This window comes from Miscanthus floridulus, chromosome 6 (assembly GCF_019320115.1).
Source record: "Miscanthus floridulus cultivar M001 chromosome 6, ASM1932011v1, whole genome shotgun sequence".
In the NCBI taxonomy this organism is placed as follows: Eukaryota; Viridiplantae; Streptophyta; class Magnoliopsida; order Poales; family Poaceae; genus Miscanthus; species Miscanthus floridulus.
Window position 1 is genome coordinate 141200362 of NC_089585.1, and position 26293 is coordinate 141226654.

Below are 26293 nucleotides of genomic sequence, written 5' to 3' on the forward strand. Positions count from 1 at the left end.
TGAAATGTACGTTTGAAACATGCATCGTATCCCGATACGGCCTCCTCCGCCGTTTGCATCGAGGCGCCACAGCCGTTGCAGGAGGCGAAGTCGGAGGGCTTCCACGTCAGGGCCCGGCGCTTCTCGTTGCGTTAGCGCGCCTGTCGGCGCCGTTGGGCGCGAGCAGGCGCGGCACCCTCAGTGGCCAGCTGGCGGCCATGGGAGCGGTCGCTACGCATGGGCGCGACGGTGCCCACGCTGTCAGGCGCGGCAGGTGACGAGCGGCAGAGGGAGCAGGAGCAGGGGCGACAGAGCAGGAGCAGGAGCAAGCGGTGACAGTCCATCGTGAAACAGAGCACAACATGGGGGAGTGGGTGGGCGACGCGGTGGAGGCGCCTGTGGCAGTGGGGAATGCCGCGACAGGCGATACGAGATGGTGAAATGTCACACTATTTTTTATGAGTTTTTTTAGCAACTTTTAATTTTTTTTAAGAAACTTTTGAGCAACTTTTGATGAGTATACGAAGGATGTTGGACCGATTCGCAGCGGAAAGAAGTGTCCGGATGGGAAGCATCTGCACCAGAGCGTCCATCAAGAGGGAGAGTCTGGTTCGTTCGTTTCCATCGCCCACAGGCACTTTCTATTTCTCGGTAAAGCCGACGGCCGGCGACGAGGGTTCACGCCCTCCTCCCCCTCTCCCCTCTTCTCTGTGTGATTGGAGGTGAGCCGTGGCTCACCATCTGGGTGTTTCAGAAGGACGTTGGGAGTGCTCGGGTTGGACAAGAAGTGGTTTTGGGATGTGGAGGGATGGGCGGGCGTGGCGGAATACGTCCGGCGGGGAGGTCGGGGCGAGCAGCCGCGTCAGTTAGGGTGTATTTGGTTCCTGGACGGGACAGGGATATTCATGGATATATGGTGTTTAGTTAGATGGACAAGCTGAATCTGGATATCCGTCCTGTTCGCTTGGTCTATAAATCATATTTTTTTAGTCAACGAATAATATTTTTCTCTCACAACAAATCAGCCAACAGTACTTTCAATCATGGCTTATCAGCCAAGTGAACGGGGCAATCCACAACAGGGAATATTTTGGATAGATGCTGGATATCCTGGTCCTAAAAAATTGGCGAACGAGGATATCCACATGATGATTAGCACATGTTTTGTGTGACAATTAGAGTAGTACAGTGCTAATTAATATATTTTTATTTTTAATTAGTGATTATAATAACAAGATTAGTGTCGGTGTATATTTATTATGGTATAATTATTTGTTATTATTTTTAAATAATAGATATAATTACTCAAGTATTCTCATCCCATACGATCTCATCCATCCAACCAAACAGAAAAATGATTTATCCTATCCATCCAACCAAACAGACAACACAGATATCCATATCCCATCCACGTTGTCCTCGAACAAAACGCACCCTTACTGTAGGGCGGGGGTGTATGGGGGCGGAGGCAGGCACGTCGCCTTCCGTGTGCATTGTGGGAGCGTGGCGCGCTATCCGGCCGTCGCGCGCCTGATTCGTTTTAGGTGCAGGCAGTCATTGTTCATAGAAAACTTTTAATGGCCCCGTTCGGCTGGCTGAATTTTGATTGAAACTTGCTGAAAAATACTGTTTTGGCTAAATTGTTGTGAGAGAAAAATTCTATTCCAGTTAAAAAAGAAACCGAACAAATCGAATACGGGGTAAGTCGACCGGGCCCATAAATGTTTGCATTGCCTTGGGTAATTGTATATGAAGCATAACAGCATAACCTGCTACCTGTACTATTTCTTGTTAAATGCTGGCGGGCTGCTCCTGGAATGGTTTTATATGTACGATTATTCTACACGGCACTCCATTATTTCCCCTTGCCTCACTCGATTTGTCAGCCATCCGATGAGCGCAGCGGAGTACATCCAAATGTATACGTCTACATCTCTACAAGCCTCTCGTATACGTCTACATCTCTACAAGCCTCTCCACACTGGTTGAATAAAGCCCGTCAGTCTTATGCTCTTCTGTCCCTTTCCCTTCCACCGCAGCTCCATAGCTCTTCTCCATGACCCACGCGCGCCTGCTCCGCCCAGCGCTGCTCACCTACGAGACGGCGTCTTCTTCCTCTGCTCCATGCCCATCTGCTCCTGCCACCTCTGCTCGGTTGCAGGACAGCGCGACGGCCGGCGTGCCTTCTTCCTCTGCTCCCCTCCTGGCTGCGGGACGGCGCGGCGGCGTGCGTGCCTTCTTTCTCTGCTCCCCACCCTCCTCCTCCGCGTGCAGCTCCGGCCAGCCCTTCTCTACTGCAGTGGATTGCTAGTTTCTATAGTATCTGTGAGCTATGTTGACATTTACATGCTACTATTACTAGTTTACATTGTAGGACGCAATCTAATTTGTTCGGACTATAAGTGTAATTTCTTTGATGCACCAGTGTAAATTGGTACTGCATTATATAGATAGCTGATTTGCACTATTTAATATGTTATCTGAAATTTTTCCGATTTTTTTATGTATTTGTATGTCATTTTTTTTGTCTCTATTTGGATTTATTCCAATTTGCTTTCATAGAAATAATTTGGATATTTTTCTACCATTTTTATTTGCCATTTTTATGTTTTATTTATTTTCCATTTGAATTTCTTTCAATTTGCCTTTCATAGAAATGATTTGTTAATTTGTTGTATATCTGTTCCCTTAGATCTGGATCTTGTGGTTTGGAAACTGAGTGTTCCATACCCTAAAAACACTCGATTCTGGTTTGTTTGGTAAATCGAGTGTTTTATAGGTTTTTGACACTTGGGTGTCAGGAGTGTGTAAAACACCCGAGTTCAGAGTAGACAGTCCCTGTATGTATGCTGTCTTACACTCTGGAATGTGAGATAACTCATACGAATGATCTGATGGAGTAAAGGAATCTAGAATTGTTGTGGATGATAGAATTTTCAAGGGACATTAATGGCTTCAGCCAGAATACAAATTTCTTCAGTCATATAAAGTTTTATGGAATTCGTTTTTTTAGTTATGGAAGACTACACATTTGATGAAAAAGTATGATTGTATTTCAGATTAGTCCCCCATGACATAGTTGAGCTAAGAAATGAGCATATGCAGCTACCTAGTTTTGGAGACCCCTATCAAAATTATCAAAGTTGGTGAATTGTGTTTGTGTATGCCTGATCTGGAAAAGGTATTGAAATGATCGGCAGAGGTCGTCTCCCCCCCCCCCCCGCGTCGCTCCCCCACGCGTGGCGACACGGGCGGACCCCTGAGCCGCCGCCGCTCTCCCACCCCTCTCCTCCTCCCCCGCCGCGCCGCCACCAAAGCTGGCCATCGGCATGGCCGTTCGGCCGGCCAGGAAGGTGGTGGTAGGGCTCTCCCTCCCTCGTGTGGGCGGCGCGCGCCGCAGAGGGCCGGCAGTCCTTCACCACGCGAGCTGCGTGGAGCTTCGGCGGGGATGGTTGCTGCGGCTGGGGCGGCGTCGGCTAGTGCCTGCGCAGGCGCAGGGGATGGTGGCGGAGCCTTCCTTCTTCTCCTTCGCTCATCCCCTCCTCCATCAAGACGACGGCGGCGCTGCCGGTGGGGCCGCAAGTCTGGTGCTCGGGCAGCCGGATCCGGTGCCCGAATGGCCAGACCCGGACCCTAGGCGGCCGGATCTGCCTTGGTGGCCAGTGGCAGGTGCAGTGGTGGCCGACGGTGGATGGGACGATGGCGGCGGTTGTCGGGGCTCGTGCAGGCGCTGGGGGCGGCGCTCTCTTCTCTGCCTGCCTCTCCCCATACGGCCTTGGTTGCTGCTGCGTCGACCAACCGGGGCTACCACGGCGGCGACCGAGCCTCGTCTAGGACTGGTTGTGGCGGGGGCAGCATCCTGTCGGCCAGCCTGCCCACAGACGGTCTGGCGGCCTGGGCGACGGTGACGGCAAAGGCGACAGACTGACTCTAGGTGGTGCCGCGGTTGTGGTCAAGTTGGAGGCGGCGGCGGCGGCAGGGCTCGCTGTAACACCCTCGGTGTTACATTATACTGTTTTTGCTAAAACACTGCATGAGCATCATACTTGTTTGTACATGTGTGTAATTTGGAGTATAAATCAAATACGACTCACCGTGGCTGCACACGCATGGGACGACTGTAACGTCCCGCCTCTCCAAGGCCGGGCCCGCTTACATCTGACAGCTTCTCTAGGATATAGACTGCCCTCACAGACCAACACAGGTCTTTTCTGCGCACTTTGTCCTCACTCGTGCGCACCCGGGAAGAACTTCCCGGTCGGTCACCCATCGCTCCAGGCCAAGCACGCTTAACCTCGGAGTTATTTGCGGATGGGCTTCCGGAAAAGAAGTTGCAACTTATTGGTATGAGTATCCTATTAATCCTGTTAAGCCCTGGGTCGGAATGTTACATCCTCACCCCCTTAAGAGATCGACGTCCTCGTCGATCAATCCCAAGCCAGGAGCGTCCTCTCTTGGCCACGTCCGTGTGTCTAGAGCCAGCGCATGTGCCATGCTGTGTGACCACGCCGGATCCACACCAGCCATGCGCACCATGCCTGCGCAACTGCGACACACGCGCCCGTGAAACCGCGAGAGTCGGCTCTGATACCATTCTGTAACGTCCCGCCTCTCCAAGGCCGGGCCCGCTTACATCTGACAGCTTCTCTAGGATATAGACTGCCCTCACAGACCAACACAGGTCTTTTCTGCGCACTTTGTCCTCACTCGTGCGCACCCGGGAAGAACTTCCCGGTCGGTCACCCATCGCTCCAGGCCAAGCACACTTAACCTCGGAGTTATTTGCGGATGGGCTTCCGGAAAAGAAGTTGCAACTTATTGGTATGAGTATCCTATTAATCCTGTTAAGCCCTGGGCCGGAATGTTACAACGACCGCCTGCTCCACCATCGCTTCGGCGTCATGTGCGCGAGTACGTTGCGTTGACGACCACGGCTGTGCCGAGCCATGCCACGCCAGAACCCCCTGTCCTCGCTATAGCCATGACCGGCGGGATCTCCTTCCTTCAATTCGCTGTGACCGCAGCACTATAATCAAATTCGTCGCATCCTCGGCTCCGCTAGGTAGCCAACAGCTCAACTAACCCCACCTCGCCGCTTGTAGCGCTACACTGTGCCTCAATTTTGGAAGTGCAGCTCCACCGGGTCCATAAGACCGGGGTGGCCTATGCCGTCGACATGCCGCACAACCAAAGCTTGCCTTTTCAATTCATTGAACTGCTAGCCTCTCCTCCAGCTGCTTATCGCCTTGCTCACCTCATTCGAAGCTCCACCGCCGCATAGCGTCCTCTCCGTGGCCGGCGAACCACGCGCGAGCAGAGCAGCCGGCGGTGCGTACTGTTGTTATTAGCTTGTTGACGTCAGCCTGACATCATCCCTACGTCGCACATGTTTTAGGGCCATTTTTGTGTAGGAAAATAAATCCGTGAATACGTTGAAATACGCCCTCGCCTGGCCAGCTCGCGTTGGCGCCCGCAGCCTGCGTGCCCGCGGCCTGCGTTTTTGCCTGGCCAGCTCGCGTTGGCGCCCGCGGCCTGCGTTTTCACCTGGGCCGGCTCGCGCTAGCGCCAGCGCCCTCGCCGTGGGCCGGCCTGCCCGCGCCGGTCTCGGTCCGCTTCCACGCTTAGGTCCGCACCCCGCTGCTGGGCCGCGCTGCCGCGCCGCGCCCCCGCCGCTGCTGGGTCGTGCTCGCCGATGCCGGGCCGCGCTCGCGCCGCTCACGCGCGCCCCGCCAGCCTTGACGCTCACGCGCGCGCCCCAAATTGCTGGGCTGAGCCGCATGCGAGTTGGGCCATGATGGGAATTCATTTTCCGATTTCCAGTAAAAGAGGAAGTGTTTATTTAATAAAGGTTTTTAGCTGAACTTTGATAAATTGTAGTAAATTGTGTAGTTGTCCAAAAATAGTAAAACCAAGTTTGTTAGGTTCACAAAAATGCCCTCTATTTTTTAGTGTAGTTAGTTCATAGTTAGCTGTTGTGATGCTAGGTTCGTGAAGTCAAAATAGAAAAACTTAATATTTGTTAGTTTAATGTTGTAGGAATTCTTGTGGAAAATCGGTAATAGTTTTAGCTTTGAAAATTTTACAGTTGGTTCATCAGGATATTATGTACTTCATGTAAAAATTTTATAGCCTTAGAACGAGTTGCTAAATAAAGTAGTTATTACCCTTGCTTTATCATATATATCGTAAAGCAGCATTAGGAGTAGGAATATTTGTAGTTGCTATAATAATAATGAATGTCATATTTCAAACTTGTTATCAGATAGCTTAGCACCGTGGTCGGTAGCACTAGCTTGGTAGGTAAATTGATGTACTGTTATTTTTAGAGTTGCTGTTGTTATATTCCTAAGCATTGCATCGTCATTTCATGCATGTAGAACACGAGCTGGTAGACTTCGTGTCCATCGGCGAGCCAGAGTACGACGAGGTGATTGAGGAGTACGAGGAGATCCTCGTGTAGGAGGGAGCCCTGGAGCCTGCTGATGCTGACCTGTCGTCTGCCCAAGGCAAGCCTCGGTGTATAACCCTTATTTTAATGATCAGTGAATATATATATATATATATATATATATATATATATATATATATATATATATATATATATGATGTGCATTTAAGTTACAGGCATTTTATAGAAACTACATGCATAAATATATCTACCCATGAGTCATACTAGTACAGGTCGAGTAGCTGCTATGCTGAGGATATCGGTAGCATGAGTAACCTGTCGTTACTCGCAAATAGGTAATAAAATATGATCACTCATGATAAAATAGTGGGAAGGAAAATGATGACCGGGCAGGGATATGGTTTGGGTACTGGTGGGTGTAAGGGGTTGTGTCCTGTGGCCAATATGGCACGACTTGGTTACACTTATTCTCTGTCCGTGTCGATTAAGGACCGGTCGTTGCATATGACTCTAGGCAAGTCACAGATTTATTGTTCCGAGCACATACTTGGGTATGGATGCAGGGAAGACTTGTTGCTCTCTTGTCGCGGATCCGACTATTTCTGGACCAACTGATTGGAGGCGGAGATGGTGGAGGTCCTTGCACCATACTGAGTCCGGGACTCAAGAAGTGGGGGCTTGGAGTCCAAGTTTGGGCGGGGACATAGACACCCGGGATAGGAGAGTGATGGGTTAGTCCTGCTTGTGCCTGGGGTACAAGCGGGGCGTGTGTTTTCGAGGCACCCAGTTGGACACATTGATTCGCGAATCTCCGGGAAATCCAGTACGGCTTGTCTGCGGTTTAGCACTGTAGTAAGAACTGAAAGTTGAAAGGAGAAGAAATGGAACTGGTTGCTCAACTCTTACTTAAAAATAGAGCAGGTGCTTATATAGACTGGCCAGATGACAACTTAATACGGCTAATAATAAGACATGAATAAGGACTCACTATTAGTGTTGCTTTCTGCTAAAGAAAACCAGAAAACCATAAAGCCTATCATATTTCTTGGAGTCGGGAAATTATTCCCATTAGTCGGATAAGTCTTGCGAGTACATTGTGTACTCAGGGTTTATTTACCCCTGTTGCAGGTGATGCATGAGAAGTACCTTGTGTGGAGGATTCTTCTGGTGGGCTCAGACGGATCCTCGTCCCTATCGCTAGATGTATATTTTTAAATTCCGTTGTTTATCATTCCGCACTCTGGTATTTGGTATTGTAATAATGTACTTTTTAAGAAACTCTGATGTATGAAATGGACTTGTATTGTAACTCGTTCCCATTATTGGATCTTTGGGAAAAATATGGATCTTTCGGGTTCTCCCTTGGGGTGTGCCCGACGGATATCGCCGATGTAGCTGGCTTTCGAGGTGCTTAGTGTCTGGTGCAAGACGAGCGCCTCCGTAAGTGTGCTATTTCGGGTGGTTCTGCCACAGTCGCCTGGTTCGGGGCCTAGCGTCCAGACCCGGCGACCTCAGGGCAGGGTGCGGCGCCCGAGATGGTGGCAGCACAAGCCCTGTGGCTGTTGGTTGCTTTGTCGGCAACGACGTTGGCGGGTGCCTGAGCCGACGACAATGGTCAATGGCGGTCTCGGCGTGTGGCGGTGTGACGTGAGCGGCAGAGTCATGTTCGGCTCTACGTGACCCGGTCGGAGGGGGTGGCGGTCGACGCAGCTGTGTGGCTGTAGTGTGCAGACGGCACGTCGATGCCCCTCTGAAGGGGTTTCCGTGGGGCGGTGGGACAGCGGCGTTAGCGGTGTAGGCTGGCAGGGGGTTTGGCTTCGTGACTCGACGTTTGTGCTAGAGGGTTCACGGGCGAAAGCCTTGGCGACGGCGATGCCGTTGGATGTCGTTTCCCTGTTGGGGGCGTCGTGTTTAACCCTCTAGTATATCTTCCAAGGGTGAAAATCCGATCCACTATGGACGTGCGACGGTGGTGTCATCGGTGTTGCTCTTTTCCTGAAGGCGTTGCATTTGGATTATCGTCGTGGTTTCGATGCGAGATGACGGTTCGCGCTTGGAAGTCAGAGCTGCTCTTCATTCGAGCTTGGCAACGATGACCGGTGGTGATCGTTAGCTTCGGACCCGTCGGGGAGTGACTAGTGGGTGGCCTGCCATGGGAAGTCAGAGCTGCTGGCAGCTTGGCTTCCATGCTCAGCAACGATGACCCATGGCAGTGTGTCGTGTTTGTGCTCAACCGCGTCGTGTGGGGTGGTTAGTCCCTCGGGTGCCTTTTGGCATCTCGTTTGGCTAACCTTCTTGTACATAATATTCTTTCGTCTTAATTGAGCGGCGGAGCTCCTGCCTTTGTTTCAATTTTTTTTGAAATGATCGCTTATGACACTATGGGTTTACTTTTGTAATTGTTTGGAGCGCTATCCAATGAACTCATCGAGTGAATTGTATTACACGAAAACTTATGTTAGGTCATGAGCCATCGGCCTTGACTAAAAATTAGTATGTGCGACCTTCGGATTAGTAGATCTGGGTTACTTTTACTGCATCATTTATTCATTTTATTGTTTTGACTCACACTTTCCAGTGCAGAGAGCTCCCGCTCTGTGCGGGGTCTGGGAAAGGGTGTCAGTGGCAAGCCTTACCCCCGCCTATGCAATGCGAGAAGACCGTGACTCGAACCCGGAACCTTCCGGTCACATACGGTAAGACTCTACCGCTTGCACCAGGCCTGCCCTTTGTTTTGACTCACACTTTGCACTTATTTTTTGTTAACTTCTGCTTCAGTGCTTGGAAGATGGTAAAAAGTAATAGGGGTGGTGATGGTCTCACAAGAAGCTCGAAGAGGAATGAAAGAGTTGGTGATCTCACAAGAACTTATTTCACAAGAAGCTCGAAGAAGAATACACCTTATCTCACAAGAAGCTCAACAAAGAACAGAACAATTGATAATCACACGAGAAGCTCAAAGAAGAATAAAATATCTTATCCTGCAAGAAGGTCAACAAAGGACAAACCAATTTGCAATGAAGGAGAGAAAACCGGGTTACCAATTTCAGGTCTGATGGTCCTTATTTTACTCTGCTCATGGTTCTTGCAGCCCTATCTGATGGTCCTTATTTTACTTTGTTCATGGGTATGTTCAAGCAGAATCACTTAGTATGGCTCAGCTCAAGTTGTCATCATATGTTCATCGTGTGCGCTGATCCTCTGCACACAATTTTACGTTAATGTTACTTATTGTATGTAATATTAACTTACATTAGTGCTAGACACTTGACCTATTGATATTGTTGCACCAGTACATGGAGATGGGTTTAATGGGGATCGATTTGGGGATCTAGAATCCTTGGGTTATCCTGAACGTCCAGAAACAATGTTAACTGGTGAGTCAATGCCTATAAATATTTGTTTTAAAAAATGCCTATAAATATTGATTTCTCATGCATTGTATTTTTTCCCCTTTTTTGATGTCCCACTTACAAGTATTGTACATTGTATTTTCAACCAGATTGCATTTTGGTTAATAGTTTTGAAGAGCCTTTCGGTGACACACATGATAAAGGTGATAAAGGTGTCTGGAGCGAACTAAAGGAAACAGTTGCCACCAACATAGATGAAAATATCGTTGCACTTGCTTCATTCAATGGTGATTTTGCAGTATTGTGCTGTTTACTATTTCATATCTGTATCTAACCACAGGTTCACAACTAACTAATGATCAATTACGGTATTCAGGAGAAAAAAGGTTTTTTTGCATGCACAGGTTGCTTTATTGAATTGAATGGATGTACCACTATTCTAACGTGAACGAGCTTGATTAGACATTCCCGTCGTGCAGAAGAGATTTTTAAATACTTGAGGGTTTGTGCTTCTAGCTATCACGTGATCCATGTTCATTTTATGAATCTGTGGGGTCTTAATTGTGTCGTTTGCAGATTGAAGTGTTCCTTCCAAGCAAAGAACGAGCAGCCGGAATATTACAACATTATAATTTACATTACAATATTGCTCTAGTTAGGGTCAACGATTACAGTCCTAGCCATCCAATAAATATTCAACATCGGCGGCGTGATAATAGTGAAGTACTAGCCGTAGGCCGTATCTTCAAATCCGGCGAATTAATGGCTTCGAGAGGACACAAAGCTAGCATGGTGTGTGAACATGATTGCGGATATCTCCGTTTTTCTAAGTGTAGAATCACTCAAGTATGTGTGCTATCTTCTCGTATTATTACACAGTTGAAGATCATGGTTGTATTGGAGTATGAGTTAATGACCATATCTGTTTGACATTACTGATGACAACTTCTCTGTGTCACCTGGCTAGGCTGGAATTGGAGGGCCCTTTCTTGATTTTGACGGGAATTTTGTTGGCATGAACTTCTACGACAAGCATGCAGGAGGAACCTGGTACCTAACATGGGAAGAGATTCTCCACGTCCTGGGTCATTTTGAGACAAAAAGGTATGTTTGGGTATTCAGGTGCTTGTCATGCGGTGTATTCAGGTTTCAATAACGTACAGGAGTTGTGCGAGCAATCGAACTATTTATTGAAGCGGGGTCAGTAAAGCATAATAAGCAATTTACTATATTCTTTGGCGTGTTTAATAGGACTGTTGATGAAGCTGGTCATGATGATTATGCATCTAATAAGCTTGACTGGACTATAAACGGAGATCACAGTGTCAGGATTAATCGGTAATTTGGTGTATCAGTTACTATAAGTTCAATGTTTCGTATAAATTTGTGGATGACATTGTATTGTGGCCATATTATTGATGACAGTTGGTTCGTGCCATTGCCATTTTGGTGTCGTCCTCATGCTCTGAAAAGGTATGGACCTAAAATGCCAATCAGAAATTTGACCCGGTACGTAGAGCTGACTGGAGGGTCATGGAAAATGTAGAAGGTACAGCTGTGAATGGAGTGGCATTGCAAGCGTAGAAGCATTACGTCCAATTGTAGTCCATTGAATTGCAATCTCCATATGATATCTGATGGATCTATAAATCTGTTTGGCATGACAAGCATTCAGAAGTACGTACCCCAGATGTACTTCTGAATGCCACATGTAACCTGACCCTTCTGAATAGAGTAACCTGTTGCCACATGTACGGTGGTGCCCTGTTCTTAAGTTACTGTCCTTGTTTTGGTAAACTTTCACCGTGCTGATGTTGTTCAATTCCACTTGGTAAACTGCCACATGCTGCCGCAAACTCATGTGCTCTTTGCCTGCGAGGATTCATCCTAATCCTGACCTCCAAATGCCTTGTGCATTGGATGCTGTATCAGAAAGCTAGTATGTGCCTAGACCCCGAGGCCCTCTGGTTCTATACAGTGTTCAAAGACCAAAAACCAAAATCTGAACAAGTTAACAGAGTCAATGCAGTGTTGTCAAATGGCAGCTACCAAGTGCAGCTCTCTCATAGACTCATACTAGTACTACCACTTCAATTGAATGTCGTTTTCTTTAACTATTTTCCACTATCTGCTCTCCCTTCGGCAATGGGTGGAATATATTTTTTTGTACAGTTATGGAATATCTTTTTTCTACACCTATAAATATGATCTGGTTATAGATCTCACTTTGATTAATTATTTCCCCCCATCCACGCTTATACGTCCCTCCTTAATTATTTTTTCTAAACATTTATTTAATCCCCCAAACAATTATAATGTTGGTATTTTTTACAAACACCACATTCTAAACGTACCCCTGCTTACGCATGTTAGGGCCTCTTTGACAGAGCCCCAAAAAGCAATTTCTAAGCTGGATCCAGAGAAGTTCCTCTTTGACAGAGCCCCAAAAAGCAATTTCTAAGCTGGATCCAGAGAAGTTCTGCTAAATGATTTTTTTTCTAACAAATTATTCTACGTTGATTTTGTGAAGTGATTTTCTGAAATGAATCAACAGATTTGGATCTAAAAAATGGCTTCTCCTTACTCACTCCATGCATAGAATTACTTTATGAAAAATAGTTTATCCTAATTTTTTTGAGGGGTTAAATAGTTTATCCTAATAAAAAATCATTTTCAACAATAGAATCAATTCCCACGGATTCTGCTATGCCAAACAGGCCTTACACCTTTGCGGGGCGTCTATTGAGCCCGTTGGGCCGAAAAAACAGGAGTGGACATGGACAGCAGCAGGGTTGAATAACTGGAGTTTGGATGGAACCATAGACTCCCAATCTCTTCCTTCCCCCAACCCGCTCAAAACCCTAGCCCAACACCACAGGGTCGCCGACGCTCGCCCGGCCGCCGCCACTGCCGCCGCCGGGGACGATGGCGAAGCCTCGGCGCGGCCGCTCCGCGTCTCGCTCCTCCTCGGGCTCTTCCTCCCGCTCGCCGTCCCACTCCGTCTCCTCCGGCTCCGTCTCGTCCCGCTCCCGGTCGCGCTCCCGCTCCTTCTCGTCGTCGTCCTCGCAGGCCCGGAGCCGCTCCCCTCCTCCGGCTAAGCGCAGGTGAGGCTCGACCCTACACCCTATAGATCCACTGTTTTCTAGGCTAATTTATTGAGGATGTCTATATTATATTCATGTGTTTCGTGACCAACTAGCACACGGTTGTTAGTTCCATGTAAAACACACGATTTCTATGAGAAGCAAATTCAGTTGCTTTAGATAACAGTAGCACACGAATTCTACCACCATTAGATCGAAATCCAACGGCCACCATGCTTATTGCATATATTTTATGATAAAATTGCAGCTGCAATTTTCGAATCAGGTTATAAAAAACCCGATACACAAAACTATACAAACCTAACGAAATCTAGTATATGTTGACACAAAGACAATTAACAAGTAACAATTTTTTTCTATAGCTAGACAAATATATATATATATATATATATATATATATATATATATATATATATATATATATATATATATATATATATATATATATATATATATATATATTGACACAAAGACAATTAACAAATCACAATTTTTTTTCTATAGTTAGACAAGAATAAAAATAAATAATATATTATAAAATGAGACAATTTTTTTCTATAGTCGCTGTTGTCAGGGGGGAGACGATGAAATGAAATGAGAGAAGACATGCGGAACAGCTTGTCAGCGACAAGGAAAAAAAACAGATAGCTAAATCGGTTGGGATCAGACGGTCAACTATGGACATACCCAGCGATCGGATGATCAGAAAACCGTGTGTCGGGAGAGACAAAAACACACGGTTGTCCTTTAGCATTTCCGAATTTATTAGGTTTTGTTGCATTTGTTCGGAGTTTGTTTTTGGGTGTGTGTGCTGTTTGTTCGTCGGGGTAGCGAGTTATCCCCCGTTTCAACATTTATACTTATTTGAGTGTCGCTTCGTTAAACCCTAGTGCCTTCAGTAACTTCGTCATAAACCTTGAGGACTGTAGTATTTAGTACGAGGCTGCTTGATTCAGATAATTTTACACTTCAGGTGTGGCTTGCGTGTTCAGACTACTTCTGTTGAATACAGTTACAGTTTGTCCTTGTGGCACTCAACAGTATGGATGCTGTCATTCAGCATTGAACAGAGCCAGAGTTTGGTAACAGCTTTCTAATGCTGAATTCCGTTTTTCAATCATGCTCGTGATAGACTGGAAACATAAGTTAATTGTGTGACCCTGCATTCAGAATTCAGATGGACACCTTTGATTGGTTCCAATTCCCTGCTGTAGGCTTATTATTTAGCTGTGCCTTTTTGCATTTTCTGTAATAGCAGCTGCCTGCGCTGACCAGCATTTGGTACCCAAATCAATTTGTTGACACCATTTTATTGATTGATGAATCAATCATACCCCATGCTTTTGCTTCGCCCTGTTAACATGTTTTTATTGCTGTCATGGGCTCATGGCAATTTAAAGTCTTCTCATATATGAAGTCATGTAGTTACACGACGTACATTCTGCTTGAACATGGTTGTTTGGTATTTTTCTCATGAACTGTAATGTTTCTTATGCTGGTTCTCTTTATCTTGGGTGCTACTTCTGGATACTGTTGTCTGCCCAGTTCGCCTGGAGCACGAAAAGGCCGATCACCTTCGCCGCCCCCTAAAAAGGGCTCACCCTCAAAGAAAGTCCGTTCGCCATCACCACCACCTAAAAAGGCTTCACCCCCTAGGTATATACAAGTTTGCATATAAACTGCATATGTTACTTTAATTCTCTGGCTATGTTTATTGATAATTATATATATTTATAGCGTGCTGTTTCACTTGTTACTTGCCTATCATTTTTTATCTTGTATATATGAAGTAATTGTAGTTTGTCAAATAGGATGCTGTATATGGGCTAATGATACAAAGGATCTTCAATTCTTATTATATTGGAAGCTGCAGCTCCACATGTTACTAAGAAAATGTCATAGCAGCATCTGATAAATTTCTTTGTGGCTGTGATGTTGCTGCTTACTGTTCATAACTCTATCGACTTCTTTTGCCCTATATTTTTCTGGGGAAGTTTCTATCATGTGCATAACATGCTGTTGGGCTTTTACTGTTATGTCTATAGATTTCATCTGTTTCCCCAGGAACTTTGCATGGTTTTGTGTTCCCTGTTTTCACATCTACCTCTACATGTAACTCTTGCGCCCTAAATTATTGAAGAAATGGTTATTGGTTTCAGGAAAGCGTCACCTCCTGCTGAGTCGGCTGTTCTCTGCATTGATCACTTATCAAGGAATGTTAATGAGGCTCACTTGAAAGAGATATTTGGTGAGCTTGTGTTTATATTTTCATGCACTTTATTCTGTTGGAACTTGGAAGTCTATTTTAATGATTGTAGTCACAGTGAAGAGACCCAAGATAGTGAAATTATATTTGCATTTCTGTGAATTTGCCTTGTGTGATTGTCACTTGAGTGACCTCTTAGCATTTAGGGAAAATGCTGATAATATGCATTTTTAGTATTCAAATTTCTACAGTCTACATTATGGTTGGAGCCATTATATATTTTTGTATCTAACTCCAACAATCATGTGTTGCATGATGTACACATGTTAGGTTGGTTAAACACACTGATCTTCCCACTGGTAGCCTCATGCAGTGGGGATGATCCTCTTTCTATAGTAATCGGCCAACTGGCTTGCTGATTCTAGTAGGATTTTACTCTTGTTCCAGACATAATGTGCATTTAACAAACTCTTACATAGAAATTAAAAATAAACAAGTGCTTTTGAAAAGTCGTCATGTTGCCAAATGAATCCAAACACTATATTCGAGTAATTATCTGTATTTTCAGGAAACTTTGGCGAAGTTGTGAATGTGGAGCTATCAATGGACCGAATGGTAAGTGAATGTGTTGCTCTCTTATTCTCTTATTCTGGGATCTGTGCCTTGTGCTCTCCTTAACACCTACTATTTGTTTTCTTAGGTTAACCTTCCTCGTGGCTATGGATATATTGAATTCAAGAAGAGAGCTGATGCTGAGAAGGCTCTTCTTTACATGGATGGTGTATGCATTCTACCCTATGCTTATTCTGTCTTTTTTTGTTGAAAAGTAAATGACCAACAAGTTCTTCTAAAAATCTGTCCAGGGTCAAATTGATGGGAATGTTGTTAAGTTGAGATTCACTCTTCAACCACGCCAAAGGGCTGCATCACCTATAAAAGCTCCGCCCCCTCCTCCAAAAAGAGACGCTCCCCAGATTGAAAAAGGTGTTAGCAGTGCTGAAAAGGATGCCCAGCAGCGTCCTAGGGAATGTAAGCTTCTGAAGCTTTGAAACTATATAATCACTATTCCTTATTCTTCGCTTGTTACTTCTGCTCGTATCAAGGAACTCCCCCCCTGAAGGTGCATGTTCAGCTCATGATGATTTAATTGTTTACATACTTGTCTGCAGCATCTCCACGAAGGAAGCCAGCTTCACCTCCACGGAAACGATCTCCAAATCGAAGGGCTGAATCACCCAGGCGTCCACCTGACCCATCACCTAGGCGTCGTCCTGATTCTCCGCCTATTCGTCGCCGACCAGATCCTTCTCCTGTCAGGCGTGGTGACACGCCTCCTCGCAGGAGACCACTATCTCCAGTTAGAAGGCGCTCTCCTTCTCCACCACCTAGGAGGCATAGGTCACCGATGCGGTAATCAATGCTTAAATAACTTCTATAAATCTATAAGATCTGTGAATGGATCACTGGGATTGCTAACGCTATTTTCTCAACCACAGTCCTTCACCTAGGAGGGGACGTGGCAGCCCATCACCACGCAGGCGCTCCCCTGGGCCTCTTAGGCGGCGGTGAGTTTCTTTGAGCTTCTCTATTTACCAGTTTTGTGCAATGCCCTTTCATACAAAAGTGGCCATATTGTGCACTTCCCTGATGTGCTAAAACTATGTAGTATTCTCCATTTTATATTCCATAGCTGTGGACTACACGTGCCTATCCCTGCTAAATGTATCAAGTATTCTCTATTTTATATTTCATAGCTGTGGATTAGATGTACCTTTTTTAGATAATACAAGTGGATTAGATATATGTATCCCATGTTTATAATTAATTGCTGTTCTACGCTTGATACTGTGATTGGTTTCTAAGCTCTGTACTCATTACACTTCTAGTATTTGGATACTTGTTTTGCCCCTTTTATTTTTCATGTCTTGGGTTCGTATTAAAGTTTTGTTGACTTTTTTAGTCCTCCGCCTTATTCTGCTTGCTTAACTGCTGTGCTCATTCCTTCTTTCCCCCACTCTAGCTCGCCACCTCCAAGGCGGTTGAGGAGCCCACCAAGAAGGCCACCACCTCCACGTCGCTCTCCTCCTCGCCGACCCCTTCGCTCCCGCTCCAGATCAATTTCTCCAAGAAGGTAGTGGATCTGCCGAAATCTACCAGCTGATGCTGTTCCTCTTTTGCACCCTGACAATTCTGATTCTCTTGTATAACGCAGGGGACGAGGGCCTCCGTTGAGGCGTGGTAGGTCAGACTCATCATATTCTCGATCACCTACTCCACCTCCAAGAAAGGTGAGTGCTACAACTGATATGGTATTTGTAGTATCAAACACAAAGTAATGCTGTTTTTCCCCCCTCTGCTGCTGGTCATGCATGCATTGTAATATTGACTAAGTGCTTAAATGTGTTTCTTGTATAGGGTCCAAGAAGGGTATCAAGGAGCCGCAGCCCTAGAAGGTAACATATGTATTTGTTTTGTAATGATAGTTTTTTCTGGTGTTTTTGCATATGCCAAGAGTATTCCATAACCGAAAATATCTCTGCTTGCAGGCCTCCTAGAGGAAGAAGCATCTCTAGTGACAGCCGAAGCAGCAGTTCACCTTCCCCTAGACGCGGCAGGTAGAAGGAACCCGTGGCATTGTGTATCCGGCAGGTAAAGCCTTTTATCCCTTGACTCTATCTGTATCGTTTGCCTGTGCTTGTGACTTGCTGTGAGCTCAAGTGTTGGTTCGAGGAGAAGATAGAGAACCCTACGGCAATGCTTCTAATGGATCTACTTAACATGCCCGGTGGACTCTCTGGCTTGTGATTTGTACCCGAGACAAAGTTATCTGCTATGTTGGCTTATGTACTTGATTGTACTGAAGTATTTTGAGGTTCTGAACTTGTTTCCTCACAGGAGTCTGGATCTAAAAACTTATGTGGTAAACCATTGTGCTAATCGGTGTCTGAAGTGTTCATTGGATCTTTCGTTTAATATGTCGAAAGTTTTCATCTATTTTGTTGGAAAGAGTTCCTCAACACTGCCATTGTATGATTGCATTGATCAACCAATTGATGCGTGTAATTTGTATATGCACGTCACACTTGTGAAACTGTGACATACGACTAGCGCTGTAGTTGAGACTTGAGACGCAGTCGCACGCACAGCTTACCCGTGTATCTCTACCTAATAATACTAAAAAGGCAAAATTTCAGCCTAATTTTTGGTTTGGACTTTTCTTTCGTCTGTCCACTATAATCCACCCGTCTGTACTACGAATGCCTCCTCTGATGACCAAATCAAGCCCTCCACAGATCCAATCGAATCGAGGCCACGACAATCAAAGAGCATGGCTATCCGATATCCAGCCCGTGCACGACACGACCTGGTAGCCAACAACAACTAACCCCGTCGTTTGCCTCTCCTGGAGCTTTCACATGGTGATTTGCTGGTTGGAGCAGGAGGTAGGAGGCGGCGGTGCATGCTGGACATATGGCTGGAGTTAAATCCGATTTACTTTCTTACATTGACTAGGGTACAAGCCTAATGCTAGACCGGCCCAAAACTACTTCTACTGTCTTTGGTGCGTTCCTACAGGCTGACCCAAACCTACCTCTTTTATTTTCTTATATAAATATAAATATTCATGGATGGTCTAATTTCTCATATTAGAAAAGTTTAGATATCAAAAATAATTAATATATTCCACGTAATAATAAAAATCCAGAATGGTAATACCGAATGCACCGGTACCGAAATATACCGTTCCAAAGAGCAAACCAGAGTGACCACCAGAATGGAATTTACAAGTTAGCTATTTGATCCAGCGTGTGAACAAAGGTTAGCAGGAAGACAATTTTAAGAGTTCCGAGTAAATCCAATCAAAATAGCTACTCCTTTCATCCCACGAAAGTTGACATTTTAGATTTGGACACGAGTGGCAAAGGCCTGGTTCAGCGATGCAAGCTCACCGTTAAAGTGCACTGGTCCTGCAACACTGCGAGATGTGTGCCCCATGTTTCTCGTGCGGAGTCCATGCACTCCAAAAATCCCCTGGTTGAAGAATTTCATATAAAAATGATGGGGGAAAATATATGAAAGGTAAATGTGCAATGACATTTAAGACTAAATGATACGGATCATTCAAATCTGCGGGAAAAATGAAGCAGATTCGAACCTGCGTTACGGAGGAAGCGAGGAGGAGGAATCAATTGGTGCGACGATGATCATCTCAATCTCGTTATTCTCCTATCGGCGACATACCTTTCTTGCTGTTTGCGTTCCTATCCCTGTTCATTACGGAGGAGCGTTTCTAGCTTCAACCCTCCCATACACCGAGCCAAAGCTATTTTGTTGGCTAGAGCCGGAGCGCCAAAAGTTGGCTACGCAGGTAGGCCTTCGACTCTAGCTCTGACTACAACATAGAACACATGGCATAAAGCCGCACCAAACACGCGCCCTTATATTATGGTGGCCAAAGTGATCGTAGAATAAATTAAATCTATTAAATTTTTTCTAGAAAGGATAAAAATAAATAGATACGTAATATCTCATCATAAAATTTTATTAAAGTTTAATAGTTTTTCTCGCCCGTTGCAATGCACGGACATATTTGCTAGTAATAAAATAAAAAGTGAAGTTCACGGCCGTCCTCGAATTTGTGCGGGTGTGTTATCCCGGTCCTTAAACTTAGAAAATGTGTTATTCTGGTCCTTAAACTCTCTCATTTTCATCTAACCGGATCTAGGCCCACATGTCACCTCTGTCTCTCATCTCTCATCGCCCTCGTGGCCATGGTCAGCTCGTGGGCACGTCGCTGTTCGCCCTGTGCTGCTGCGGCAGCGGCAACTCGCCTGAGCGTTGGCAGCAGCAGCGGTGGTGCTTGACCGCGCGCCGACGGCAGCGGCTGCTCGCGTGCGTGCCTGTGCGCAGCGGCGGCTGCTGGTCGCCTGCACGGCGGCAGCTCGCGTGCGTGCCTGTGCGCGGCGACGGCACAGCTTCCCGTTCGGCACCTGCATCAACACGAGAACGTGATCCAGAACCCGGCCTTCGTCGACTTCTCACCAAGCACTTGGACTGGGGCAGCTCAAGTGGTACCACACGGAGGCGCAGCAGGGGAAGCTCAACTACGACTCCGACGCGCTGCTCGACTTCTGCGACCCTACGGCAAACCCGTGCGCGGCCACTGCATCTTCTGGGCCGTCGAGAACACCCTGCAGCAGTGGGTCAAGCGCCTCGACGGCCTGTGCGGCGGCGACTAGCTCACGTCAGCCAGTGTTCACGTCCAGCTCACGTCGGCCTGTTCGCGGCGGCGACGGCTCGCCCGCGACCCTGTGCAGCGGCGGCGGCGGCAACTCGCCCGCGCCCCTGTGCGGCGGCAGCGCTCCCACGCTCCTGTGCGGCGGTGATGTTGGCGTCTCGCCCCCACCAGCTTGCCCGCGCGGCTGCGTGGCCGTGGTGGCTGCTCGCCCGCACGCCTGCGTGGCGGCGGCGTCATGGCGAGAGGAAGAAGACGAGTTTTTTTTTCTTTTCAAAACAACCCTTATAAAGTTTATAAATAATTATGTAATTTTTGTGTCTGGGCAATTTTGCATGTAACCCCACTAATCTTATATTTCAAGCAATCAAGTCTTTTCTTATTACACGGGTATAGATCCATATCCGTTTAGATGAATATGAGACCCAAACAGGGTTTAAGGTCAAGAATGACACACTTTCAGAGGTTGGGACCAGGATGACAGCCTATAAGACACGAGTGTGTCTTGTGTTAAAACTTGAGGGCCACTTTGGAACAAAGGATTCATGGAGGAATTTTATAAAATTCTAGACCTATAGGAAAAATTTCTATGTTGTCCTTTGTAACAAAGGATTGGCCATCCTAAAATCCTACAAAATTCCTATAGAATGGCTCAATCCATAGGAATTTTGGAAGAACTCTAACATGAGGTCTAACCTCAAAACTTTTCTTTCTCTCTCTCTTCTAATTCCCGTGTTTCTCCTGAGTTGTATCAAAATGCTCCATTAGAGAATTTCATGTGTTTTCAATTTATGTAGAATTGCAAGTGACATGCAATTCTAATCCTGTGTTTTTCCTATTTCTGTGTTTTGAAAATCCTACGTTCCAAAAGGGGCTTGAATGTAAACGGAAGAAATGTAAGTTTTGTTCCTTCCGAGTGAGTGGCAGTGCTAACAGTAATGTGTTAAAACTTGAATATAAATGGTTGTAAATGGAAGAATAGAATGTAAGAACTTGTAACTTTTCATTGATCTCTGCTGTTTATATAGACATGGTGAGGGACATGAGGAACTGACGGATTGTCTATTCTGAGAGAGGTCAGGTGTCTCTCTGTATGGCCAAGGCCAATCAACCGTTCCTATAGCTTGAGTTGGCAGGCAACCGTTCCTACTTCCTAAAGCTTAGTGTCAACTGTCAACTGACCTGCCTGATGCTTAGAGTTGTTAATAATGTTTGTAATGTTCCTAATCTAGCTTGTGATTGGATGAGTTCATCTTGGAGCAGACACCTCTTCTTCAAGTAGGATCTTGGATGGCCAACAACACACGATGTTGATCGAATGCTGTCCACCTTCTAGTTCCGGTAAGTGTGTATGCTGAAGCTTGTGTATGCGAGCGTCATCAGTCGGTAAATGTGACACGATAATAATATCATAGACAATTTATTAGGATACAAAGCACGTATAAGTTTAGTAATCGAGGCATAGATGTGCAAAGAGTATATAAGTTCAGTAATCGATGCATAGATGTCCATAGATTAGCATATTATAAGGTTTATTCCTAATATTGGATGCCATCCATTGGTTTCATGGCTTTACATAACAGGTCTATAGGTTGTACAGACAACATAAGGTCTGGTGACAAGACATTTACGACTGTAAACTGTGCTGTGGAAGCAGGGATTCTAGGACAATATACATGTTTTATTTATGGACTGCAAAGCAGTCTAGAATAATATACAAATTTATACCTACATACATATAGCAGTGTAAAAGGTAATAAAGAGCACTACATAGGCATATGTGACATGTGTTAATTCAGGATCAAATAGGACTCGAACTGAAGCCTCATGACCATCTCCTTGTGGTTATGTCTGGCGGTATGGTATGGTTAGTGCTGGTAACCAATAGAGGATTAGTTGTAATTGGAACCTGCAGCAAAATGTGTATCGATGTATGTGGATGTGTAGAAAATAAAACTATACAAGATGATAATGGAATAATAGATGACTAATCTCAGTTAATATACTGGTACGTTGGTGGTTGTATATGCTTATTACTTCCAATTATTATTTTCATTTTCAATATGGATGTGCTGTTAAAGGTCTTGTTAAGGCCTACAATTATTGCCAGTGAACCGAGAGGATGAAAGGAATCAGATCCGTTTGATAAGTAACACAGCCTTGTTAAGGCAATGGGTAAGTGTAAGTAACCGGGATACTAATATACAAAAGAATGGGCAAAATACTACTCACCACAAAATCAAAGCGAACAGGAAAAGGTTGGTTGGCCACCGTTACCGCAAGTTACCGAATGTAGTGAACTGCAATGAGTAGTGTAATTATTAGCCCCAAGATGACTTTAGGAAGTAATTTGTATAATAGCATGGAACTTTGCAATGCAAATAAATTTCGCACTGCACTGGCCAAAGGCATGGAACCTAAAATGTGAAATAGACAAGCAACAAGAGATATACAAAAATGCAGTCTCTACCAATTGTCTTTCCCTGATGTCTTAGTACAGTCCAAAAAAAGTGGAGCAGAAATTGAAGCACTGATCATTCAGGTCCAAAGAACAGAAAGTCTGCCAAGCCATCTACAGAGCAGGCTATAACAAAATGGCTGCAGGGGGAAAAATATAGAGGACCCATAATAAATCTAGGTACTCCATAACGATGGGTGCCAGCACATCCTGTGGCATAACATGCAAACCTTGCTAGGCTCAGAACATGTTGTATTATGCAATGCTTGCTGTCCAATGAGCACAAAGGACCTGTACTCTGAGATACAGATATGAGTATTAGCTAAAACTAATTAGACCACCGGAATTGTCGTTTCTGACTTCTTAATTATTATCAGAAGGGCACACAGTTTCATTTGCATGCGCACAGCCTAATTAACATTTTATCATTCAGAATTATGACATCAACATAAACTTAATAAATCAAAAGCCATCAGGTTATGAGCGTGAACTTAATAAATCAAAAGGCATCAGGTAGACCATTGAAAACAAGAAAGATTAATTTGATTCAATGATGAGTCTAGAAAAACTATATGGCCAATAGGTATGTGAATGAAAAGGAGTAATGATGGGTTTAAAAAAAAATACGTGACCAACAGGTATATGTAAATGGAAAGGAGTGATATCTAAGAGAAATTAATATTCACAAATCAAAATCCATTTCATCATATATCAGTAGCTGTTGTGTCATATAGGGTTATGGTCGCCTGCTTGTTTCCCCATTTGTTAGATCAATTTAATCCTCCACTATATGAATAAGTGAAAATCTAAAAAGATAATAGGAGTCCAAAAATCTGTGAAGCAGTAAGCATATATTGCAGTAAAACAGAGAACAGATTCAATCGCATTAGTAAACCGTGGGATCAACGCTGCTATGTTTTGACTTCTGAAAACGTGAAAAGCATAAGTAACCTATATTTTCAGGCAGCGGGGATGGCATTATTCAAAATTTAAAATATGCAAAGGTCATACAAATACGTGATAAGCTCATACAAAACAGTGGCACATATACATATTAAAAGCTGTTCCATATTTGGTATTTGGTCATGCTGTACACTAAATTAGCTAGGTTATACAAAATAGTAATCCTAACTGCTTGGGATGCACTAAAAAAATGAGGGGAAAACTGACACTTACTTGTACAATGGCTGATTGGAACCTAAATTGTGTGGCTTCTTTCCACAGTTTCTGCACAGTCAAAAGGACTATGCTTATGTTAGCATTGGTGTAAGGCATGGAGAAAATTTGCAGCACAATCTCATTATGTTAGACTGACCATTCCGATTGAATCTTAAGGGGCCTTAGACTGACAATATCCCCACTGGAATATGATCAGGTACACCAATCCACCACACACCTTTATGGAAAACCATCCACTATCAACCTCTTTCTGAAAAAGGGAACCTACAGCAAGGAAAGATTGCAATGTAGTTTCAAAATTTATACTATCAACCTCTTTCAAAATGGAAACCATCTACACAAACTAAGATTTACAGTGCAGAAGGAAACATGTCTAAAAAAGAGCATGTCATTAACCAAGACTGAGCATAAAGCTGCAAGCGTGATAAACAGCGGCAGGGTATGATGAAATTACCTATTGCCTAAATACAACTGCTTAAAATTATAGCCTTTTCGAAGAATAGCTTTTTCCGGATCACTATATAACTTTGGGTGCAAGAGCTATATTGATTCAGTTTTTATGAACATAGAATAGGGCCTTGTTTAGATTGAAAAAAATTTCAACCCGATGAATAGTAGCACTTTCGTCTTATTTGGTAAATATTGTCCAATCGTGGACCAACTAAGCTCAAAAGATTCATCTCGTGATTTCCAACTAAACTATGCAATTAGTTATTTTTTACCTACATTTAATGCTCCATGCAAACGGCTAAAAATTGATGTGATGGAGAGAGAGTGGAAAAACTTGGAATTTTGAGGGTATCTAAACAAGGCCTAGATTCAACTGAGGACCTGAACAATTGTTCTCGTGAGTCGTTGTAAACAGTTATCGTACCTCAGGTCTAGAAGAACCAATGAACTGAAAAGTGTCAAGTTCCCGAAATTAACAGTCTTATCAACCGAACCTGCAAAGGTTTTGAAAAGGACATAATTGAACATGTTATTTACATGTCCAGCTGATATACAAATAAGAAGCATGAGGGAGTAATAAGTCCGCCATGAAAATAATAGAAATCTTATCTTAGGGAAAAATTGACATCCCATGGAAAATTTACTACTGTGTGGGTATATAGGACCTGTATTGTAACGTGTAGCCAATAAAAAATTCGTGGGCGTGCACATCTAAGCAGTTGACTGGACCTTCATGAAGACGAAAGCCATGCATGAGTTTTCCAGCCGCGAAATCCCAGACCTAGCATAGGTAGATATTTTAAACAAAATTTGAGTGATCAGGAAACATGTGTGTATGCATATCTTATTTCGAGTATCCCTTATCTTCATGTTTGTGGCTAAAGACCCATAGACAAAGAATTTTCCAAAAGGATGGAAATCAAGATATGCACAAATTGATATGTGCCTAGTGAAAGTTCGAACAACTGCACATTGCGCAAATCGTCAATAGAAACTGAGATTATTGCACGACACAGCTGTAGTTTCATGTTTTCACTGCACTGTTGACTGTTAAGGCTGGTTAATACCTTTCGCTTCGTCAATATTCCATATTTGTATTGCTCCAGTTGCTACACCAGCACTTAGCGTAACGCCAAACCTTTACTGACTCAGCTGGACTTGTAAAGCCTGTTAGGCTCTGCAATGTGCAACAAAAATCACCTGAAGTAGATAACTGATTGCCCAAAAAAGCAACAATGACATTACACGTATAGCAGCAGGATACCCTATAGGAATTACCACGAGAGCACCAGCTCTCCCTACAGCCCAAAGATTGACCTTTCAGATCATCACCACCCTTCAGATCCTCATCTTCAGTAAAAAAATTGGACTTTGCCAAAAAATGTAAGCATGTATAGAAACGAGAAACTAAAATCGCTCCAAATAATCCAGCCGCTGTGAAAATAAACATAAATGGGGGCGACGATGCGATTATACCTTTTCTCAATCAAGAACAGAAATCCAACAAAAGATCGTTCCTTGCCGAATCCACCGTGTCCTACAGGGTGTTGACCGTTTCAGAAACATATTGAACAGAGATTTAGTGCCGACAAAGTATCAAATTTTAATCGGTAAAGGAAAACAATAGAGGTTCAGATCCAGAGAATGAGAACTTATCTATGCAGCACATGATCCACATATGAACACAGAAGAAGTTCAGACCGACAACAAATTCATGTTCTTCTATAATAAGATAAGCGACAATGATGGGAACACCACAGTTATCAGCAAAGAAATTCTAAACACATATGAAGATGAAACAAGAGGCAGCAATATTATCAATATAACAAATACAACGCGTTTGTGCTAATTGATATACTGCAGAAACACTACAGAAGCTAATTCCATATTTCATTACAGCTAAGACAACATGCTAATAC

The 26293-nt window shown here is 44.5% G+C and overlaps 2 protein-coding genes and 1 long non-coding RNA gene across 10 annotated transcripts; 2 read left to right on the forward strand and 1 right to left on the reverse strand.

The window, feature by feature from the left end:
• Positions 1 to 2018: 2018 nt before the first annotated feature.
• LOC136459951 (uncharacterized) lies at positions 2019 to 11495 on the forward strand. 8 transcript variants are annotated; one of them, XM_066459796.1, is made up of 10 exons: positions 2019 to 2206; positions 8972 to 9084; positions 9167 to 9438; positions 9682 to 9765; positions 9891 to 10028; positions 10118 to 10243; positions 10318 to 10587; positions 10709 to 10845; positions 10993 to 11079; positions 11167 to 11495. In XM_066459796.1, exons 1-6 carry the CDS (start codon positions 2036 to 2038, stop codon positions 10156 to 10158), a joined length of 819 nt encoding a protein of 272 aa, XP_066315893.1. In that variant the 5' UTR covers positions 2019 to 2035; the 3' UTR covers positions 10159 to 10243; positions 10318 to 10587; positions 10709 to 10845; positions 10993 to 11079; positions 11167 to 11495. The 8 variants fall into 8 exon arrangements, with proteins under 8 accessions (XP_066315893.1, XP_066315890.1, XP_066315892.1 ...); XM_066459793.1 differs by having other exon boundaries at positions 9891 to 10243; XM_066459795.1 differs by having other exon boundaries at positions 10118 to 10587.
• A 1072-nt stretch (positions 11496 to 12567) lies between these two features.
• On the forward strand, positions 12568 to 18045 carry LOC136459953 (serine/arginine-rich splicing factor SR45-like). The gene is made up of 12 exons (XM_066459802.1): positions 12568 to 12845; positions 14391 to 14501; positions 15005 to 15093; positions 15620 to 15666; positions 15752 to 15832; positions 15915 to 16080; positions 16221 to 16461; positions 16548 to 16616; positions 17072 to 17182; positions 17264 to 17339; positions 17467 to 17504; positions 17598 to 18045. Exons 1-12 carry the CDS (start codon positions 12667 to 12669, stop codon positions 17668 to 17670), a joined length of 1281 nt encoding a protein of 426 aa, XP_066315899.1. The 5' UTR covers positions 12568 to 12666; the 3' UTR covers positions 17671 to 18045.
• Positions 18046 to 22029: 3984 nt separating this feature from the next.
• LOC136459954 (uncharacterized) lies at positions 22030 to 25552 on the reverse strand. The gene is made up of 5 exons (XR_010760283.1): positions 25442 to 25552; positions 24799 to 24868; positions 24061 to 24188; positions 22520 to 22587; positions 22030 to 22196 (listed from the first exon to the last, which is right to left on the reverse strand). It is a non-coding gene; the product is annotated as an uncharacterized lncRNA (long non-coding RNA).
• Positions 25553 to 26293: the final 741 nt, after the last annotated feature.

What these genes read in the sequence shown, in the direction of transcription:
- LOC136459951 (XM_066459801.1), top strand. Translation starts at nt 2,036, where the DNA reads ATGACCCACGCGCGCCTGCTCCGCCCAGCGCTGCTCACCTACGAGACG. An exon ending in CTGCGGGACGGCGCGGCGGC is followed by an intron (nt 2,207 to 8,971) that starts GTGCGTGCCTTC and finishes TTTCCAGTGCAG; the next exon opens with AGAGCTCCCGCTCTGTGCGG. An exon ending in GAACCTTCCGGTCACATACG is followed by an intron (nt 9,085 to 9,166) that starts GTAAGACTCTAC and finishes CTTCTGCTTCAG; the next exon opens with TGCTTGGAAGATGGTAAAAA.
- LOC136459953 (XM_066459802.1), top strand. Translation starts at nt 12,667, where the DNA reads ATGGCGAAGCCTCGGCGCGGCCGCTCCGCGTCTCGCTCCTCCTCGGGC. An exon ending in CTCTTCTTTACATGGATGGT is followed by an intron (nt 15,833 to 15,914) that starts GTATGCATTCTA and finishes AAATCTGTCCAG; the next exon opens with GGTCAAATTGATGGGAATGT. An exon ending in CCAGCAGCGTCCTAGGGAAT is followed by an intron (nt 16,081 to 16,220) that starts GTAAGCTTCTGA and finishes ACTTGTCTGCAG; the next exon opens with CATCTCCACGAAGGAAGCCA.